This window comes from Myodes glareolus, chromosome 17 (genome assembly GCF_982192425.1).
Source record: "Myodes glareolus chromosome 17, mMyoGla1.1, whole genome shotgun sequence".
In the NCBI taxonomy this organism is placed as follows: domain Eukaryota; kingdom Metazoa; phylum Chordata; class Mammalia; order Rodentia; family Cricetidae; genus Myodes; species Myodes glareolus.
Window position 1 is genome coordinate 35,262,743 of NC_142042.1, and position 22,193 is coordinate 35,284,935.

The following is a 22,193-nucleotide window of genomic DNA, read 5'->3' on the forward strand; positions in this document are numbered from 1 at the left end:
GAAACAAAGATCTTTGGAATGCTGGGATTGGGGGCAGGCACACACCTGTAATCCCAGCACGTGAGAAAACCCAGGTGAAGGATGACGGATTCAGGTAGCCTGGGCTACATGGTGAGACCCTGTTTCAGTTTCCATTCAAACGCTCCTTGTATTCAGTTGTGTGTCACTCGGGCACCAGCGAGAACAAGCAGAGTCCCCTAGCCTCCCAGCTGGGCTGTTGTTGAAAGCATGCAACACTGAAGAAGCGCTCGGAGGGAGATCCAAAGGTGACCCTTGAGGTTACTGTCAGGATGGGGGGAAGGCCTGAGTCAGGGATGAGCCCTGTGCCCAGGGAGCTGGAACAGCAGCTGCTACCGTGTGCTATGGGTACCAAGCACACCCCAGGTTCTGTGCGAAGAACCTTTCATGTATGAACTCACTCAACCCTCGGATTCCTTCATTCATGGTCAGGAAACCTGGCTCCTGAGAAGTTCAGTGAATGCCGAGAATCAGTTTGGCGCGCATACGTGTTTACCAGCATCGCCGTGACCAACACGCACAGACTTGGCGGCTTTAAAATGAAGCTGGGTGTGGGGGATGCATGCCTGTAATCCTAGCATTCGGGAGCTGAGTCTAAGGCTAGCCTCAGCTACATGCTGAATTCAAAGCCAGCCTTGGGTACACAGCAAAACCCTGCTTCAAATAAAAGTATTCTTTCGAGGTTTCCAGAGCTCAGCAAGGTCATACCCACCCTAAAGCTCCAGGGGAACACAAGAACGGTGCTTGCTCAAAGAGCAGTGTCTGCTCCTAACTGAAGCCAACCCCCCACATTCTTCGCACCCCCAGGGAAGAGCGCGAGGCGTTCAGGCCCTCACTACCACAAAGGGTGCTGCTCTGCAAATCTGAGGAGGTCACAGGGGTAAGCACATCCCAAGTACAACGGAGGAACTTCCCCTGGGAAAACCATCTTCTTGATCATCATCCGCCTCTACCAGGGAGCACTCCACAGTGTTTTTGAGGCAGGGATTCTCACCAAACCTGGAGCTCACTATTTGATTATGCCGGCTGGCCAGTGAGCTCCAGAGATTGGCCTGCTTCCGCTTCTTCAAGTGCCTGCTGAGGATCCAAACCTTCACGCTTATGTAGCGAGCACTTTACCGACTGAGCCATCTCTCCTGCCTGTACGACGTCATCTTAATTTGGCCACTTGATTGCGAAAAGAGACTATTTCCACATAAGAGTGCCACTCACAAATACTGAGGTTAGAATTCCAATCTGTCTCTTTTTGGAGGATCTTCTCCTGACTTGCTTATAGTTGCAAAACTATTTGTAAATAAGGTCACATGTCCAGATACCAGAAGATACATTTTCAATATATATTACCAGCGGACACAGTGTAACCTACAGTGAAACCATAGTATCGGCTTCAAGCCACTCAGCTGTTCTGCCTCAGAACCTTATAGGCCAAGGGAAAGGTGTAGTCCTACGGGGAGCAGGAAGGACAGGATGGTGGAGCTTAGGGACTGAGGGACATGGCAGGACACGAGGTGAGAAGCAGACAGGCTCCTGGGGATTTTAGGTCCAATCACAGAGCTGATTCTAAAAGAAGCCGCATTTCTGATTCATGTTTGCTCATCAGTTTTTCAGTGACTTTTCTTTCTCAGGGGCTAAGTCAGCAGTTCTCAACCTGTGGGTCGTGACCCCGTAGATGGAATGGCCCTTTCACAGGGGTCACTGAAAGACCACCTGATAACACAGATGTTTACATTATGATTGATAACAGTAGGAAAATTATAATTACGATATGGCAACAAAATAATTTTAAAGGGGGGGGTCACCACAACATGACTAAAGGGGCTGCAGCCTTAGGAAGGAAGGTTGATGACCACTGGTCTAAGTAGTCTTAGGAAAGCCTCCATATGCCAGGAAGGGCTGTGTTTCAGCTTCGAGGCTGACATCTGTAACATGAAATATAATTTCCAGGAAATTCACATTGATTTATTCCACTCACCAATCAAACTGGACTCTCGGGCTCGCCTAGCAGAGCAGCACCTGACCCGTGGGGCCATCTGGACAAGTCCCGGTCAGAGCCACCAGGTTTCAAGCATCGGGATGTCCCCACACACCCCTTCATGCAGATGGAATGGAGCCTGGAGCCAAGCAGCAGAGCCAGCCCCTCTACCCGCCCCACAAGCTGTGTCCTGAAGTCGGCATGATGTTTCAGCATTTGTGATGGTGTGAGATCACAGGCCTTGCACAAGGACTCAGCTGGGTCAGGAGGCACCAGATAAGGGTGATGTCAGTGATACGAAGTTGCACAATGGTAATGTCAGCATGAGGCGACAGAATGTTGGGAGCCTGCAACGCATCATTGGCGAGGCAGAGGGAGGGAGAAGAAGTAAGCTGTCTAAGGCAGGAGGTGAGGGTGGGGTGGAGCGGCTAGAGAGTGGGGGTGGTCAGCAAACCTTCCAGTGAAGAGTCCCACTGGCTCCGCAGCCACCGTGGCAGCACAAAGGCAGGTAATCCAGGTAATTCAGGTAATTTGTAATACAGAGCCAGCTGTGCCCCAATGAAATTTTATGAATATATACTGGCATGTGAATTTTGTATAAGTTTGCCACTCTGTTTAAATTAGGAAATAAAGACATTTACAGCCTAACGTTCATGTTTTGCCCATGAAAAACGGGATGGGCCAGATTTGACCCTGAATGGGAGCTTCCTCACCCCTGGCTTTCAACAGATCCCCAAAAGCTCGTGGGTTGATTTACCATGGCGGTAGCAAGGCCTCTGTGTGGGACTCCCTTCCTGAGAAACTGCCTGGCCTTTGGCAAGATCCCAGACCTCAAGTGAACTTGAGCTGCCCCCCCCCCCACACCGGCTTCCTCTCTCTCACCTGCTCCATTCAAGCCCTGCCAGGATCTGTTGGCTTGTTGCATAAAACGGCTCCTAATTTCCCCTCTAGAAGGCCTCTTGCAACACCTGGCCTGGCCGTGCCCACTGTCACCCTATAGGTAAGCTTCATGTCACCGCCCCCTCACCTGGTCCCTCTTGACGGACTTGTGAATACATGGTAGAGGCTGGAAGTTACCTGCTGAATGAGCCTCTTTGGTGAAACCCAATCTGTAAGGGCTCACTCCTCCTGCTGGGGGGGAGGGGTGGGAGGAGACAGAAGGAGGGGATTGTCCCCACAGAATCAGCCTGTCTCAAACTGAAAACTTGCCCCCCGCACTGGGGAGGGGGCAGTCCCCAAAGGTTAAAAGGGACTTTCACTTCCATGTTCAAAGGCCAGGCTCAATAAGTCTTATTTGCATTCAGTAAGTGTTACCCTTTTTGGTACAATTCTGTGAGCGTTGACAAGTGACCAGTTGGGTAATTATTTCTAGCATCAAAGACTTGTTCATCCCCCCATCCTTCCCCCAAGGTCCCCTTTTAAAGATTCTCTCATCCCTTGTCAGTCACGAACTCGTTTTCTGTCTCCACAGATACGGTTCTAACTGACGGACTTTTAAAGATTAAAAACGCATGTGTATGTACGTGTCTGTGTGTGGGTGCATGTGAGCGCAGAGCCCATGAAGACTACATGCGTCAGATCCTCTGTTTAAACCACCCGACACGGATGCTGGGACCAGAGGACCCCTCTAAGAAGCTGTGTATGCCCTCAATCTCCGGGCCATCTCTCCAGCCCTGCTGGTAGCCTTTGAGACATTTTCCATGAGGCATACTGCAATTTGGGGGCACTAGGGGTTGTACCCACTTCTTTCTCTAATCAAAGAGATGTCCTTGGATGGGTCTCCATACAACGGAAGCAGACGGTCACGCTGTCTCCAGTCTGTCCCTGGCGAACAATGTCACATGTAAGCACATACGCAGAGACTTTCCTACGGACATAAATTCTTGTTATAAGATTTCTTTTTAAGGTGGCCATATTTCTGCAAACCTGAAGGACAGGATTCTGCTGGAGGAGAACTGTTTTCTACCCTGTTTGTCTGTCTTCCTACCCAGCGGCTACAATTTTCTAAACTGTAGTAACACTAATCTTCCTAAGAATAGCGGTACAGTGCGCACTGGGGGCAGAGTGGGCGAAGCTGAACGCGGGCCCAGAGTGAGCCTGGACTGTTTCACACTGGCCGCTGGCACCCGTTTGATCTGGTCCCACAGGGCTCTGTGGATGTGCACACTCAGGCAAAAAACCTGCAGAGCCAGCCAGTTGGGCCGTTATCTGGTTCGTATAACTTGTTAAAATCTCACGGAATGTACAGCGTGCCATTGTTTCTGTAAGTCCCTTTCATGACTTTGTGAGCTGGCTAATTCAGAGCAGACTCGCCTGCTTTCCTGCTGGAAGAAAAGACTTCCCTCAAAGACAGCTATTTAGCCGTGACCATGGCTGCAGCCATATTGAGCACAAAAGGGGAGCTGAGGCCCTGCTGCCCCCTCTTCCACCAAGGCCTCCCACCGCCACGCTGCTTATTCTTGGTGCTGGAATTCGCATAATTATTTCTCTTTTCATCTGCTGGGTGACCTAAGGTATCCCAAGCCGACTGAGGGGGAAATGGCCTCACAGAGATCTGAGCCCCTGGCAGACTAATTTCTATAGACTTAGAAGACCCTCTGGGAACGGGCATTAACCCCACAAAGGATGGCTTTCTAAACCCCCTTAGGACTTCCCTAGGCTGCAGAGGAAGAAGCAGAAGGGCCCTGGGCCCTGTTCAGCACAATGGCGCCAATGTTGTGACCTTCCTTCTAACCTGCAAAGCAGGCTTGGAGAACTGCAAGCTTTATTAACGCTCACAAGTGGGCAACAAGAACCCACCAAGGCTGACAATAGGAACCAGGAACAAAGGCTCTGCCCCCTCCTAACACTTCCTTATGTGCTCCCTGGAGAGCAGGCCTTCAGTCTGCGGGCCACACGGTGCAGGGTACATCCGTTCACTGGAGGACACTTGCCTCTTCGCTCCTGATTTGAAGATGCTTCCGGCTCCACCAGGCTTTCTAATTTATCTTTCTTAAAAGCAATTTATTTCAAGATGAAAAATCTATAATAAACATTTTTTTTTTCCTGGAAGAAAATCACCTAGCCATGTCCTTGCCAGGCACATCCCCTCCTCAACTTTAAAACATACCCAGAAAATAGACTTCACTAAAGTAAGGGTGGGCCACCTATGTGAAGAAGCTCCCGAGAATCTTCAGCATAAGGAAGTGAGCTTGCCTCTAAAGCGCAGGGCACATCTCGGAAGAGGGGATGGAAGGAGATGAGCCAGAGGGCCAGGAAGTTTGCTGTGAGAGTGTTTCCTAGAGAACACGGGAACACTCGTCTAGGATAGTTGTGAGACATAGCTGCCTAAGCGTGATCCACGCAATGATGACACGCCAGTGAGGAAGGGGAACATCTCAGGGGTCCCAGGCTGAGACATAGAACTATAGACTCAGAGAATAACTGCTCAGAGAGAGAGAATCAGCCTTTCCCAGGGAGGAGGCCCCTTAATTGGTTATTCAATACCAAGTGGTCAGGCCTGAAACCATACACAAACAAGCGGTGCTAAACAAACCCAGAAGGCTATATTTATAGATTTATGCGTATGCGTTTAGCAGTAATAATCAAAAAGAGGCCATTAGTTTAAGAGAGAGCTGGGGGAAGGGTGAAAAAGAGAACAGGAAAGGAAGTGATGTAATTATATGTTAATTGAGATTTTAATTATAAAAAGGATGATGAACGACAGAAAATAGAAGGGAAATATATATGCCTGTGGAACTCACAGATGCCCAGCTGTTGAATCTGAACAAAGCAGGCCCAGAAAAACAGTTCAAAGAACAACAAGAGCGTGGAAGCAGACATTTATGAAGGGTTACAAACGTGAGGCACAGGGCCATCGAGACGGCTCGGCCTGCTAAGGCGACTGCTGCCCAGCCCTACAGCCCGAGTTCCCCGAGTTCCATCGCCGGGACCCACGTAAAGGTGGAAGGAGAAAATTGACTCCTCCAAGTTATCCTGATTTTCACACACGCATGTGCACACGTGAAGTAACTTCTCTAGGGCTGGCAGGAGTGACTTTTTAAAAAGTACAACACAGCCAATCGTAACGCAAATATAAGAGTCAATCTCCGGTCTTCATAAGGGACAGAACCAGTAAGTGATCATCGTCCATCACCGTCTCTGAGATACAAGGTGAAATGCTTCTCATGGTCACAAACAACATGGTGCTTTTATAATCAAGAGCGCTAACGTTGCTGGCAGCAGGGGGCACATGTCTATGACACAGGCTCTCAGGAGGCTGAGACAAGGGAACTACAAATTTCAAGGTAACCATCCTGGGCTACAAAGTGAGTTTGTGGCTAGCCTCAGCTACACAGTCTGTCTTGAACAATGACAAAAACAAGGCACAGTGACAATGTAAGAACTTCCACCACTTGCCAAAAAAATAAAATAAAAAGGAAAAACTCTGTCTCTCTCTCTCTCTGGTCTCTCATAGACATAGAGATCACTAAAATGTTAAAATTAGATGAACAGATGCCCTTCCCAGCCTTCCTATTTATGAGGAAGACCGAACCCATAGAGAAAGTGAAAGTTCAAGGTCCCATTGGTTTCTTTCTTTTTTTTTTTAAACTTTTATTGATTCTTTGTGGATTTCACATCATGCATTCTGACTCCACTTATCCCCCTGTCCTGAGTCCACCTTCCACACTTGCAATCTTGCCCTAAATCAAAACCAAACTTAAAAAAAAGAACACCCCAAACCAAACCAAACAAAAACAAACAACAAAACAAAAGTCAGAGAATCTTGTAGAACTTTACCCTTTAGTCCATCACGTTTACTCTATTTACTCGCAAGTGTTCATTTCCTGGGGTCACTGGTCTGCCTCCAGGTCTCTGGCTTCTGCTACACCACTGATAACAGGTTCACACTGGGTTCCTCTTGGATGACCTGTTGTCCTGTGTCACGGAGGTACTGCCATTTTGGATCTGTAGGTTTGTCCCCTTCGCATGCTCCAACAGTTCATAGATTCAGTGAATGCTGGGGTGGGCCAGCAAGGCAACACTGTTAAAACTCTGGTATGGAACAAACACCCCTCGGTGGGGCCAAGGGTCATGTGACTCAGCTCCCAGTGGAAGGACAACACACTGAACTATTAGCAATGGTTTCAGCATCAAATTTTCTAAGCAATCACCCGTGACATGTCTGAGAAACTGGACACAGTAAGTATGTCTTGGTGGAGCTATGCTTATGACAAGATTAGGCACGAAGAAGGTGGGTGCAAAACTCTACTCCAGCTATGCTCGGGGTAACTACCTCTGAATGGAAAGAAAGAAAGAAAGAAAGAAAGAAAGAAAGAAAGAAAGGAAGGAAGGAAGGAAGGAAGGAAGGAAGGAAGGAAGGAAGGAAGGAAGGAAGAAAGAAAAGTTGGTTTTATCTAGCATCAGGTATGCCAGATACGCAGAGTAAAATTCCAGAGCTGTTCTGTCCTAACCAAGTCAGTAACAACACAGTCGGCAGCAGCAGAGGGGGAGGCCACTGAGCTGTCTGCATTCCGGTCTCATTGAGATGTAGTGAGAAGCAGTTATATTTGACTACAGAAAAGGTTCTGTGATTATATAAAACAGCTCAAGCCCGACCTTCAAGATGACAGTCTTCTGAGCTACTGTAGGAGGAAAAAAAACTGTGAGGGGCGAATTCATGAAATGAGGAAGAGTAGAAACAGGAAAAAAACAGACCCAAAACTGTCCAAGGGCAGATGAAAGTCAAAATCAGCAAAGAAGGCAATGCCAACGTCATCCTCCTCCCCCTGTGGGGTGGGGGTGGACTATCTTGAATCTGCTATTTATTTTCCTGGCCCATCCACACATCAGATACAACCTTCAGGAGGCCAGCCCCCATGGACAGTGTGAAACCCCATCAACCACCCTCGGGCTTCTCAGTCTGGTGATTTCCTTCCGTTCCATATGCAAAGAACTTAAGTAACCAAGCAACAGTCCCCTTCCATGCTATACTAATGTACAGCAAACACAAACCCCCAGGTGTGAGGATACAGAACTCAAGCTGGGCAGAGCTGAAGTCTGGGTTCTCTCTCCTCCAGCACTGTCTTGTCCTGACACTGTAGTCTGGCCACCAGCTAAGAGGACAGCTTCAGTGCCTTGTCCCCCTCAGGCCTGGGAGGCATAGGGCAGCTGCCCAACTGGGAAGCGAGGAGATGCTTGGTCTTGCCACAGTTAGGTGCTTCTGTTCAGATGGGGCTTGGTCACCGAGCCGAGTTGACCGCTCCTATCCTAGGGGAAACCTTAAATCCTTAAACATCTGACCCCTTGACTGGTATTCATTAGGTCAATGGTGAACCTTCCAGAAAGGCCCTTCATGGCACAACAGACTCAATGAAGAATTTCTTATTTCTTGATACCCTGAAGATACTGAACACACAAGGAGATCATAGAGAAGAAAGAGCGCAAAGTCAAGGGGCTAAGCTGCTCCTCCCTTTAGCCTCACCTCTTGTCTGCCTTGGTCTCTCTTCAGCTACCACAGGCTCCAGTTACCTTGACTCTGCTCTTTAAGCCATAAACCTAGCTCTGAGGGACAGTTCCATCAGGGAGGTGCTGTGATGGCCAGTACTGGCCCAGGATTGACAGGTAGGATCCCTGGGACCTTGTGCTCAGAGACCTCTCTTGATGTTCTTATGGACCACTGAGGCAATGAAATATTCCACACTGGCCCAACCCTTTCCCCAGCCATTGCTCTAGGCCAGTGATTCTCAACCTTGGGTCATGACCTCTTTGGGAGTCAGATGACCCTTCCACAGGGGTTGCCTAAGACCATCAGAAAACACAGATATTTACATTATAATTCAAAACTATGGCAAAATGATAGTTATGAAGTAGCAACGAAAATAATTTTATGGTTGAAGGTTACCACAACATGAGAAACGGTATTAAAAGGTTGCAGTATTTGGAAGGTTGAGAACCACTTCTCTAGACCAAGAGCAGAGAGAGAAAATAACAGCTGGGGGCTGGAGAGATGGCTCAGGGGTTAGGAGCACCTGCCGCTCTTCTAGGGGACCCATGTTTGGCTCACCCCACCCACATGGTGGCTCAAATCATCTGTGCCTCCTGTCCCATGGGATCTGATGCTTTCTTCTGGCCTCCTTAGGACAGAGAGAGAGAGAGAGAGAGAGAGAGACAGACAGACAGACAGACAGACAGACAGACAGACAGACAGGGGGAGAGAGGAGGAAGAGGAGGAGGGACAGAGGGGGGGGAGGGAGAGAGAGAGAGAGAGAGAGAGAGAGAGAGAGAGAGAGAGAGAGAAGGATGCAGTCACAACAGCCACAGTTTAAAGTTCTAACCAGATTCAGATCAGAAAAGGGAGAAAACACAGACTCCAGACTCCAAATGGCTGCTCTAGCGGCTTTGCCAGTGCCAGGAGAAGGCCGGGAAAGTCAGGATAAATGGAAGACGCCGACATTCACTACACCTTTACTTGGTCTACTTTTCTTGGTTCAACTCTACACGACAGACATTCAGGAACAAGTTGCAGTAACTCAGATAATACAACAGTCTTCCCCTTATCCTCAGGTATACAATCCAAGGCCCTCGGCAGGACTGAAATCACAGATGATATCACAATCTATAGATACTGTCCTATGTTTTAGCCTCCGTGGCCTGCAGGGTTGCCACATGGAAACAGTCAGTCCACACTTTCACGTTTAACGCCCCAACGCGGTGGTCACATTGCTCGCTTGTGCTTCGGAACCCGTCAATAAAATGAGGGTTACTTGAACATAAGCCCCGCAATGCTGTGCCGGCCAGTCTGCTACTGTGTGAGGGACGCATGGCAGCGTACAGTGTGGACACACAAAAAGGACAAGCAGGACACAGCAAGATCAAGATGCTCCTCAGACAGTGAAAACATATGAACTGCTTACTTCTGGAATTTTCGATTTAGCAGTTTTGAATCCTAGCTGGTGGTAGGTAGGTGAAACCTCAAAGCAGCCAGAGCTCCTGCACTAAAGTGAACAATTCTAAAACGGCCGGTCTGTAGCAGAGTCGTCACGGGATTCTTGGAAAAGAGGTTTAGAGGTTTGTAAAAGGGGGGAGTGAGTTCCTGGAGCAAGGATCAGGGTTACGCTTGGTGAGCACAGAGGGTTTGAGCCTCTGGTGGGGGCCAGTCAACCTCTGAACCGTGGATCGGAGTGACTTTAAACTGTGAACTGCATTGCCCTAACACACGCTGTTTTCTGCTACAGTCAAGTCAAACACTCTCTGTGGACACCACCGCTGCTCAGCGGTGCACGGCCTCGTGCAAACAGATGTGCTGTGCACAGGTGGGGCTCAGACGCACGGTTCGTAAACCTCTGCCTAGATGCGGTGTGGTGACCCTGCTGGCTATGGCTCACACACTGGCCGCAGTCCCGGTCCTTCACACAGTACTCGGAATTAAGGAAAGGGAAGAAGCCCATGGTGGTGGCACATATCTTTAATCCCAGCACTCAGAGGGCAGAAGGAAGAGGATCTCTGTGAGTTGGAGGCCAGCCTGGTGTACAGAGCAAGTTCCAGGAGGCCAAGGCTACACAGAGCAGCAACCCCCATCGCACCCCAAAAGAGGAAAACTGAAAAGGGAAGAAATAATCCCCACCTCCATCACCACACACTCCATCACCACTGCTTAGTGACTGAGGAAAGGCGAGGGGTTTGTAAAGAAAAAGACAACTCTTAGGATCCCAGGGCCTCCATCCTCCCTACTCAAGATAAAGCTTTGGCCACAATGCCTCTTCCACACCCTGCCCAAATCCTCCAAATCTGAAAACGAAGAGATCAAAGAAAGAATTCACTCAACAACAAAACAGTATGACCTCACTTGGTGGCAAAATGTGATTTGGACCCATAAAAGCCCCTGTTAGCTGTTTATTCAGTGTGAATATTATATGTCAGGGCCACAGTAACGAGCTTGATTATATGGTGCCGATGCCAGGCCGCTTTGGAGGTATTACTGAGTGCGAGCCAGAACTTACAAAACAAAAACAAACCCGTGACTCCAAATCTTAAAACACATCTGAGGTACACAGGGGAAAGATCATAGGCTTTAACAGGGTGACAGAGACCTTTACCAAGATTACCAAAGGCCCATGAGAGCCAAATTTCCTCTGGCTGTTTCGAAAAGGTGATATGGTGGGCTCTCTACGTAAGTTAGACTGCAAGCAGAATTTGGCAGCACTGTTAGAATGGGGAGTCTGTTACCCAGAGCCGTAACTACAAGTTACGCCCCGTTTTCCTACCTTCACATATTCCAGAGTCGGGTCCAGAAGATGTGGATCCCTGAAAAGAGAACAGGAGGGACAGACAGTTAGAACAAGTTAGGACAACGCACACTAATTCTTACTGAAATGTAGTCAACATTATTTCCCTCTCATCATTTACATTAGTGAACTGTCTCCAATTCCCAGTTTGGAGAATCCAACACACAAGGATGAAACCAGAGTCTTCTCATGTGTGAGAGAAAGGAGAGAGAGAGAGAGAGAGAGAGAGAGAGAGAGAGAGAGAGAGAGAACAACCAGGAGCTCAGTCCAGATGTGTCATTCTTTGCAGCCAAATTAAGGTCTCAGGAAGTGATAGCATTTTATATGTGATGATTCTAAGCACACACAAGCCTTGAAAACTAGCCTCAAGTTTGAAAGCGGAGCACCAAAGGAGCAAAGGTGAGGGGGCGGCATCGGATGCTCAAACATGCCGCCCTTTCTAGCATGTCACTGAGGTTAATGTCCAGACAACCACAGCAGGCTGCTGTGCCCGTTGGACAGTAAGGAAATGGAGGTCCTAGCAGGCGGGCAGCTGCCCAGCCCCTGGGTCCTTGCGCACAGCCCTGCTTCTCAAGAACATCTCTTATCACTAACGCTCCCCACCCGCTGTGTAAACCCGAGTGACTCAGCCGAATATCCGCTAGCGCCCTAGTACATCACTTCATCTAACATACACTCTGCGTCAGCTAAAATCCTCCATCAGGGCTGACCAGATGCTCAGCAGTAGACAGCAGGGGTGGTCCTGGGGAGGGTGGCTTACTGCAGATGTGGAGAGATGGGGGAAGAGTGGGGAGACACCAGATCTAGTGTTTTTTGAGCTCGCGTTGTTTTAGAGAGGCAGACATTGTGGAAAGGACAACGGCTTCATAGACTTAAACCTCCAAAGGGCGACACGTTCGCACAGATACGAGATAACTTACGAAGAACGGAAAGGCTGTGAAGCCTGCATGGCCAGTCTCTGAAGAGCAGGCAGGCTTCTTAGCACAGAGAGAAAGGCCACCATAGGAAGGCAGGGAAACTCACTGACAGCTGCTGCCTTGGGAGGCCGAGGACATGAATGACTGCAGCAAGGTCACTGTTCAGGACCAGAGAGTTCCATCCTACAGGTCAAGGACGCAATGACCCTGTTGTGACGGATCCTACTCATAAGCACTCCTCACACCGCCATGGCTATTCACGACTTAGAGCTGTTGGGAGCATGCAGGCGAGAGGCAGACTGGTATGCAAGGCCTGCTGGGCAGGCAGATAGGTTCAGACACGAGTCTTTTGTGGGTCAAAGGATCTGAGCAGTGCCTAAGTTCCCTTTGAAGAGGGCAATGAACCAAAACCTTTCCATGCTTTCAGCAGAGGAACACAGTCTGCAGGGGGGAGGGACATGGGGGGGAGGGTGTTCCCTTGCCAGGCATCTTAAGTCTACCTGCTGTGACATCACTACCTGCTTCTGTAGGTCCCTGTGAAGTCAGTGCTAGGTTCACTCTGGAAAGTGTCGTGTTCTGGAATGTGGTCATGTCATCAAGCCTTGGCTCCATGAAATATTCCACCAGTGACCGAAATGGTCAGCAGCATTTTGCTTGCACTTCCCCGTTTAAGTTCGTAAAACTTGGGGTTCACTCACTTGATGTTTGGAGGCCCGGTGGCCCAACCCTGAGTCTTGCTAACCATAATGCTGACTTTTATCTTCTCCGTCTTTCTATTCCATGTACATTTTAAAGTTTACTTCATACATATACATGCCATAAAGCATGGATTAAAAAACAGGAAAAAAAAACAAAAAAAACAAAAACCACTGGTGTGTACTGTTGAAATTGATGGCTTCCAAACCTTTTGGTCTTAGTATATGTTTACCTATTAATTACTGGTATTAGAAATAAAACTGAGACCCTTCGAAATATTTATCAAAGTGAGAGAACACATCCAGGATATCCTGGGCTATGGAGAGAGACTCCGTCTTCAACAAGGAAAAGCAGAAAGAAAAGGAAAAATCCATTACAGGACTGGGGTAATAGCTTAAAGGGTAAAGGTGCTTGCAGCCCAGACCTGAAGACCTGAGCCTTGGGTTGAAGGCCGGGAATCCATAAAAGGGTGGAAGGAGAGAACCAACACCACAGAGCTGTCCTCTGGCCTCTGAATGTGCACTGTGGTGTGTGTGTGTGTGTGTGTGTGTGTGTGTGTGCGCGTGTGCACGCAAGCACGTGCGCACACGCACATACATCATAAAAAATACAAATATAAGAGCCATTATATTTACATAAGACATTTAAAATAGGCAGATTTACACAGTAAAGATTTAGTGAGGATGACATCATTTTAGTTTCATGGATCTTAGCGTGGACTTGGTAGGACTCAGCTGAATTCGAGGCTACTGCCTTCCATGGACGGTGTGATACGCACTGTTTTAAATCAAGAGCGAAACGGCAGAAGCACAGATAAATTAAGTGGCAAAGGGAAGGGCTACTTTAAAAAGAAATTACAAATATTACAACCACATCATTATAATTACAGATATTATAGTTACAGATAGATGTTCTGATGCCAAAAGTCAGGAAGGTGACCCCAGGATCATAGCGAGCCTGGGCACCTTAGCGAGACCCTGTTGTTTAGAAAAGACAACACAATCAAACCGGTTGGCGAGTGGTAGTTATCACTGCGGCTTTCCCTACTCTTTGTGTTTTCAAAAGTCTCACTTTGCGTCCCAGGCTAGCTGGTGGTGTGAGAATGGAGCCAAAAATCAAGTGTGTGACTCTTATACCGCGTGTCCTTTATCTGTTATGTGTGATTATGTGACCAATAACTGGAAAGCGCTGGCTAATATCAGCATAACCCCCACACACATCACATACACACATACATCCACACACACTCACAAACACATCACTCACACACATCACACACATCACACGCACATCACATGCACACCACACACACACACACTCACACACACACATACATATCACACACACACACATCACATGCACACACATCTCTCTCTCTCATACACACACACATACACACACACACACACACACACACACACACACACACACTACATTTGTTTGTTAACATTACCACTCACCTCACTGGGGAGGCCATTAAGTACCAGGGACTGTCAAATTCATGGTGAAAGATACAAGTTTTCAAAACTCCTAATTTTCACTTGAAAGATTAAATTTTGGGTTTTGTTTTTTCTGTCTCCCCCCACCGCAATCACTGGCAACTAACAGTATCAAATGTTTCCCTTGGGTGCCATTCATTTTCAGGAAAATATCTATCAAATACCAAGACCATAATGTCATGATTTGGGATTTCAACTTTTTTTAAGCAGTGCTGTGACAATGTTTTAGGTCACACGGCTTTATTGCATCATTTTCCTTAGAATTGGGCCCAGAATCTGTGCCCTTCTTACTTCCTTGGCTGCAACATACTCTTACCCTTGTAAGCCAGGGCACTTCTCCCTCTTTCTAGAAATGTATGTGAAAACTCACTTCACTATCCCAGCCAGGTCTCAGGCTAACCCTCAAACTATGGCTAGGGGCTGTGTAACCAGCTCAGCTGGGCGGTGTGCCAGGCCTCAGTCACCCCCGAGGCTCTGCTGGCTGCAGGCAACATCTTCAGTGAGAGACAGAGCCCCTCACATGCCACCTGCTTCTGCCTCACAGGAAGAGTGAAAAGGCTATTTAAGAACTGGGGTCTGGAGGCTGGGACGGTGGTCATGCTTCTTTTCCAGAGGACACAGTTTTCCAGCACCCGCATGGGGCAGCTCACAAACCGCCTGTAACCTCGACTTCAGGGTATTTGACAGCCTTGCTGGCTCCGAAGTGTCTGATGTGCGAGCACACACACACACACACACACACACACACACGAGCACCTGTGCTAGTAAATAGTTTTTTAAAAAAAAAAACGAGACTAGTAATATCATTAATAAAGTTTTAAATCTTTTCATCAGACGTTTTAAAATAAAAAGCAGTCTCGTGTAATGGTAGTCGCACAGAGAGGAGGCCTACAGGGGCTCTGTCCTGAGGTGTCAACCATTTCCTCTAACATTGCCACTTAAATGTCATCACAGAGAGAAAAGGGCAGTCGCATCCTGGAACCATTGTGAAAATGAGCGAGCTGCTACAGAAGCTCCCCTGCTCAAGATCACACTTCAAGAACTTTCATTCCAAATGGTGTATGTGTGTGTGTGTGCATGCGTACACACCCATAGACACAAATGTGCACACATCGGCCTAGCGCTCAAAAGTTAGATTTTTCTGCTGTAACACCAGGTGCACAGGTAACAAAACTGGACTGCATTTGGAATTCATAGTTGTTTGGTTTTTTTTTTCTGCTCTTAAGGTAACTATATGAGATGATGATGTGCTAATTTGCCTTATTATAGTAACCTTTTAACTAACTGTATGCATCCCATAATAACATACTGCGTACCTTAGATAAATACAATAACACTGACTTTTTAAAAACTGCAATCAGGACTCTGGAGACACCACTCACACGGTGCCTGTTAGTCTCCCTCTGCTCTCACTGGGCAGCGGCGGGCACAGCGATGCACAGACACGTTCGCACAGACACGGCAGCCCCTGCCCTTTGAACCCTTGCTGCTACTGACCGATCTAACACAGCTCCAGCGGCAGCATTCCCTCGCCACCTCCAACTTGTTCTCACTCTGCTTTCCTTTACCTTAACAGAACACTCATCACCTACGACACATGTCACACAATCATCTGCAACACACAATGGAGCCTGTCGATGTCTCTACAATCTGCTATAGGCAAACATCATGGAGGATCGTGATGGGCAAGACCCAAGCCATCAGCCAATCATCGAGGGAGCCAAGTACAGCTTCACGGGCTTAGCAGAGCATCACGAGCACAGGGAGCTCCGAGGTGAGAGGTCTTCTGTGCATCCCGTGCCACACTAACAAGCTGGCACTTCAACCAGGCATTAGAAGCACCCCAAACATCTTTAAAGAATACGGCCGTTGCTTGGCTAGCACCAGGTGGTGCTGTTCTTAGGAGACGAAATCCATTTATTCAAGGTTTTTATTTTATGTGTATGAATGCTTGCCTGCATGTGTATAGGTGCACCATGGAGGTCAGCAGAGGGTGCTGGAACTGGAGCTGCAGGTGGTTGTCGGCTACCATGAGGTTGCTGGGAATTGAACCCAGGTCCTCTGAAAGAGGAGCAAGTGCTCTTTACAGAGTCTTCTCTTCAGCCCCCTAAATTCATCTGTTTGGTGCAAATTATTTCTTTCTTTTCTTTCTTATTCCTCTCTTTCCTCCCTTTCTGTCTTTCTTTCTTTCTTCCTTTCCTTCTTTCTGCCATTTCTATTTTTATGGTGCTGGGGACTGGACTCAGGATCTTGGGCTTACTAAACAAGAGTTTACACCATTGCAATATGATGTGGTCCACAACACAGTCCAGTGACTTCCTTTGAAAGCCTCACTGTCCGTGTGGTTGTCACTAGTCCCAGTGACCATTTAAAGTTAAGTAAAATGCCCAAGTGCTCAATAGTCACGCGTGGTTAATAGCCACATGCGGTCAATCGCAATGTGTGCTCAATAGCCACGTGCGGCCAATGGCTCTAGTCCCACGCATCCCAACCACAGATCAGCTCTGCCACCACAGATTCCCAAGTTTTACCCCCTGCTCCATTAAAGAGGCCTGGCTGAGGGAAAACACTTCCAAACAGAAGGACATCCAAGAGACGCCCCTTTGTTATCATTGGCCGTGGTTTACTGACTAAATGGGCAAAGGAAATTTGAGGTTCAGTTCACAGCCCAGCAGTGCAATAAGTGTATTTGTTTTTGAAGGTCATTTTTTAAATTATTCGCTCAAGACCCTGAAATATTTTCATGTTCGTAGACTATTTTAGATGTGAAAACTAGCAAAAGTCCCCCAAACATTCTATAGCGGGGCGTGAACAATTCTGACTTGGTAGAAAACAGGCAGAAGCCATGCACAGCCACTCCCTGCAAATGTCAGCAATGAAGTTAAGGTTTTGAGATTCTGGGTCCAGTGTGATTTACTGGGAGTTAGAATGGGGACAAGGTGCTCCAGTGTAACTCTAAATGTGTTGCTAAAAGCTGCTCGGGACAAATGGAGGATGCCTACTAAAGAGTAGAGGGAGATGCTCTTCCATGAGCCTCCATGTAGAGACTCCCAAGTCTACTCTTTAACAACTACGGCTTCAAGTGGGGGAGACGAAGAAAAGGAAAACACAAGTATTTCCCCATGAGTTGGCTAGATACGTTAGAGGTGTGATTTCCTCTCATCTTTGACATAATCAGGGAGCGCTTGCTTTGATTTCCTTCCCACCTGTTGACTATAATTCCTATTCCTAATAGTCCCCAGTGTCTCAGCAGCAGAGCTAAGGATCAACTATTTGGAAACCCCAAATTACTTAAGGAACCCATCTTCGTCTCCTTCCTGGGAAAGGCAGGCGTTATTCTGGCCAAGGCTGCTCCTCCCAGGCATGGTTCATCTGAGAACCTTCCTTCTGAGTCCTTCCTCCAGGAAGTTGGCCCTAGCCCAGCCTGACGTCAGGTCACTCCAGTCCACAACACTGCTGCACGCTGTTCTAGGCGGCCAGTCAACCTTCCCCCTGCTCCATTAAAGAGGCCTGGCTGAGGGAAAGCATAGACCACCCAGCATCTGGGTGATCCCATTTCTCGGGGGACACCGGCACTGGCTCAGGAGCCACAGAGGTACAGCACCTGGTAGAGGAAGTACAGGTTAAGCACCCCCTTTCCCAAGGAGGCTTAAATTTGGAACTCAGTGAGTACCAACCCACATTGCAGGAGACGGGAGAAAAGAATGTTCCAAGGGGGAAAAGAGAGGAATTTTATACCCAGATAGGGTGGGAAGGGCAGATCCTAGATTACAGAAAGTTCCATCTGAAATTAAAGCTCTAATCACAGCACATGACTGTATTTCCGTTTCTGATATGCTCACCAGTTGAGCTGGTCTAAGGAATGCAGTAGCTAAATTATATCTGGACTTCAGTAAGGAAGCTGAGAGTGCACGATATTGCTAGGACAAGACAACTTACAGGAAGTTAGCAAAGTAGCTTAGTTTCCAACTGAACCAACATCGTCCCAGCAAAACCAAAGCAACCCCTGATTACTTAGAAAGGCCCTGATGAAGCACCCCAGCGTGGCCGCCATGCTAGTCACACTGTTATGATGGTTTGACGGCACCGTGATCAATGGAGGCATGAAGGGGACCCAGGAGGGCTAGATCATGAGACAGGCACCCATGCTAAGGGGTTCTGTGCATGAGCTCTGAACTGTGAGAACCTGGGCCCAATTTGCCATGTGAACAAAATCTTTCTGAGTCTTGGTTTTGTCACCTAGGTGGGAATAATAATAGCTCCTAGATGATAGGAGTTGTGAACACCAAATAAGGATGAAATTAATTTGTCAAAATATTTTTAAAACAGTGCCTGACATATATAGAGTAAGTCTGAGCAATGCATCAGATAACATTAGTTAGGTTCCCTGTCTTTTCCCCAAATAGTTTAAGTGAAGGATAAAAGTCTAACCAAATACAATGAATGAATAAAATTTTAACCTGTAACTTTAAAGACCATGCTTACATCAATAGACAGTGGGGAAGATAGAAACTTTATGATCACCAGATTTAGATGACCATATTCAGATCATGAAATAGAGAGATGAGATTATTGAGGATCTAGAGGGATCCTAGGCTATGCTGATAGATTCAACCACAGACAAAAGGGAGGTAGGAGCAGCTTATCAGACATGTCTGGAATACTCACTAATACACTAGAAGTGATAAAACAGTAATAAATGAACTGCTGGCTTATGGAGGCCAGCCAGCAAAACCAGGAGTGAGCAGAAGGGGAGGAAGATATTGATACAGAAGATATTTAGCCTATAAAGAAAAGGCTTGAAGAGAGAGTTGGCAAGATTGTCACCTTATAGTTCAATGTCTCTGTGCAAGAAAGGGCAAATATTCTGTTAAGACAAGGGGTAGGGAGCTTAACAGTGGTGTTGCTCATCTTTAATCCCAGCATTTGAGAGGCAGAGGCAGGTGGATTTCTGTGAGTTTGAGGCCAGCCTGGTCTACAAGAGCTAGTTCCAGGACAGGCTCCAAAGCTACAGGGAAACCCTGTCTCGAAAAACAAAAGAAAAAAACAAAACAAAACAAAACAAAAGCAACAACAACAACCAAAAAACCAGGGGGAGGGGAGGACCCATAGGAAGATGCCAGCCTCTTCCCAACCACCAAGACCATCCCAGGACACAGGAGGGAAAGGTGGTGGTCATTTTTCAGTCAAGGGCTGGGCAGGACTCCTCCAGGTGGAAAAGCCAGGGTGTAAGGGTGGAGCTGTCTTTTTACAAAGTAACCAATATTTATCTTGTGCTACCCTGTTTCAAGGGAGTCAGGTATGATAATTCACACCTGAATTTCAGCACTCTGGGAGGCAGAGGCAGGCAAGAGGTCTTAAGAATTTGAGGTCAGCCTCGTCTACACAGGGAGTTCTGGGGCTAGCCAAGGCAACAGTGAAACCCTGCTTTAAAAAAAGAACGACAGACACCATACTATTTAATCAGACTCCTTTAAGAAAAGTGGTGCTCCCTGCAATGCACAGATTAGTAGAGAGATAGGAGGAGGAGTCGTGCTTGAACCTCTAACCGATCATAGCACAGGGCACCTAGCGAGTGACGTGTCCAACCCCCACTCTCAAGAGCAGCGGCTGAGTCAGTTGTGCAGCTGCCTGGATGACAGAGGCCGAAAGAATGCACATCAGAACTGTCTGCCTCTCCCGCTTTCCTGGTTCTCCTACTGCAGGTGAAGTCGAGAGAAGACACTCGGCGTTCAGGACATCAGCACACGTCTCCCGGGACCTTGTCAACACGGCTCAGAGGTGGCATGAGGAAGACGTCAGCACAGAGCATGTCAGCTCACACGTCTCCGCATGGATGGACCGGAAGGCACTGTGCGCAGGATGGAAAGGAAATCCTGGCAAGCTAGGAGGACCTTCCAGGGGGGGATTCGGCACTGCCTCTGGTTATTCTGTCTTACTCATCTGAGAGCAGAGAGAGACTACAACCCGGGTCCCCCTGGGTCACATCCTCGAATAAACCCAGAGACACCTGCATTCCATATGGGGACAGGAGTGCAGTAGCTGATCAAGTCAATCCAGCATCAAGACTCCTAACTAGTCTCCTAGCTAGGCAGATATGGCTGGGGGGAGAGTAAGGACAGAGACAGAAACCCAGGCTGGTTGGGTCTGGGACAGGGACAGTACGTACGAGACCCTGGGTTCAATCCCCTGTCCAAATACTTTAAAAACCAGCACTTCAAAGGAAATTAAAACAACCTTTTATAAGATACCTATTTAGACACAGAAGACTGTGTCTACTCCTTCTCAGGCAACTACTTGAACTTAGCTCACAGAAAGGAGCGAGCGTTCTCCTACACAAATACCCTTCCCAATGGACCAGATACCATAGCAGTTGGCCTGAGAGCCCTGCCTCTAAGTTGAAACAGAATACCCAATTATTCACATAAGACTGCAGCCAGAAGTCTCGAATCACAGATTTATATTCTCCAAGAGAGATCACTAGAAAACAAACAGAGGGTCTTGGCAATCTAAGTGAAGGGGACAGGGGTAAAAACAATATTTTTGGCTCATGCTAATTATGACTCCCCAGGCTATGATCCGTGATGTGGCATCTCTGGTTACGAATGGGAGTTCTGGCTGGCACCACAGCCCCTCCTGGTGGGTGGGCAGGCTGGTGCCCCTCCTGGTGGGTGGGCAGGCTGGTGCCCCAAGGTCAATAGAAATGACAGCAGGGTGAAACTAGACTCTTGTTATTTTGTTTTTAAGTGTATTAAATGGTAGATAACATCACTCCCTGCTGAAGTTAAGTCATTTAGAAAGCATCCACTTTTTCCAGTTTCAACTTCAGGAATGTCAAAGTCACGGAAATGATATACTCACAATTTACTTTCTCATTAGTAACCAGATTGATTATTTCCTTCCTCTCAAAAGGACACTTGATCTGAGCGGTGGCAGTTTTGAGATACACCTCCTTAAGCAATATTTCACTGAGAGAGGCCTCCCCGCTTTTCTCGAGTGGTTAGAATCCAAACTGAGAAGCTCTCTGTCCTAAATCACAGAATGTCTCTTTTCCTCTCTCTTCTTTCCTTCCTTCAAGCTAGGGTCTCACTATGCAATCTCAGCTGGCCTGGAACTTGCTATGTAGATCAGGCCAGCCTTAAACTCACAGAGGTCTGCCTGTCTACAAAAATGTCTCAAGGATTGCTTTTGTTGCTGCTGCTGTTGTTAATAATGCACAATTAGTGGCTACCAGTGTCACCAGACATTGTTTGAGATGTAACAGCAACAACAAAATGAGTCATCTCTATTGGGATCATCATTTTAAATCAGAGAAGAATGTGAGAAATCAGGCCAAACGATTCCAGACTGAGATAACGCCACATGCCCCCCAAACTCTGCAGAGCCAGCACCCCCATTCTGCATTGTCATTGTGTGCTCATCCATAACCATATGTACCCATTTGTGTGCACTCCTCCCCCCCATATGACAACCCCTTCACATGTCATTGAGCCTGGGGCGAGGAGGCTGGAGCGAGGGATGGGGCCAGGTTGATGAACGGATAGTAAACTACACATTGAGACGAGCAGGATGGACCAGTGAGGTAACTGCCGATAACAGTAGCCTGCTTTGTACTTCAGAAAGCTGAAAGGTTTAAAACTTCACTGCAAGGCATTGATGAATGTAAAGTTAGCAACATTGAACATTGTGTGTGTGTGTGTGTGTGTGTGTGTGTGTGTGTGTGTGTGGTGTGTGCACGCGCGCGCCCATGACGTGCATGTGTACGTGCTTGTGGACGCTGTTGGTGTCTTTCTCCACTGTACTATGCTGTATTCTCCTAGCACAA

At 47.6% G+C, this 22,193-nt stretch overlaps 1 protein-coding gene across 1 annotated transcript in view; it reads right to left on the minus strand.

Annotated features, from left to right (window-relative positions):
- Positions 1-22,193, minus strand: part of Bcar3 (BCAR3 adaptor protein, NSP family member) — a 106,758-nt gene that overhangs the window by 63,246 nt on the left and 21,319 nt on the right. The window contains exon 3 of the mRNA XM_087897610.1: positions 11,236-11,275. Coding sequence (XP_087753736.1) covers positions 11,236-11,275 — 40 coding nt within the window. The remainder of the gene's footprint in view (positions 1-11,235; positions 11,276-22,193) is intronic.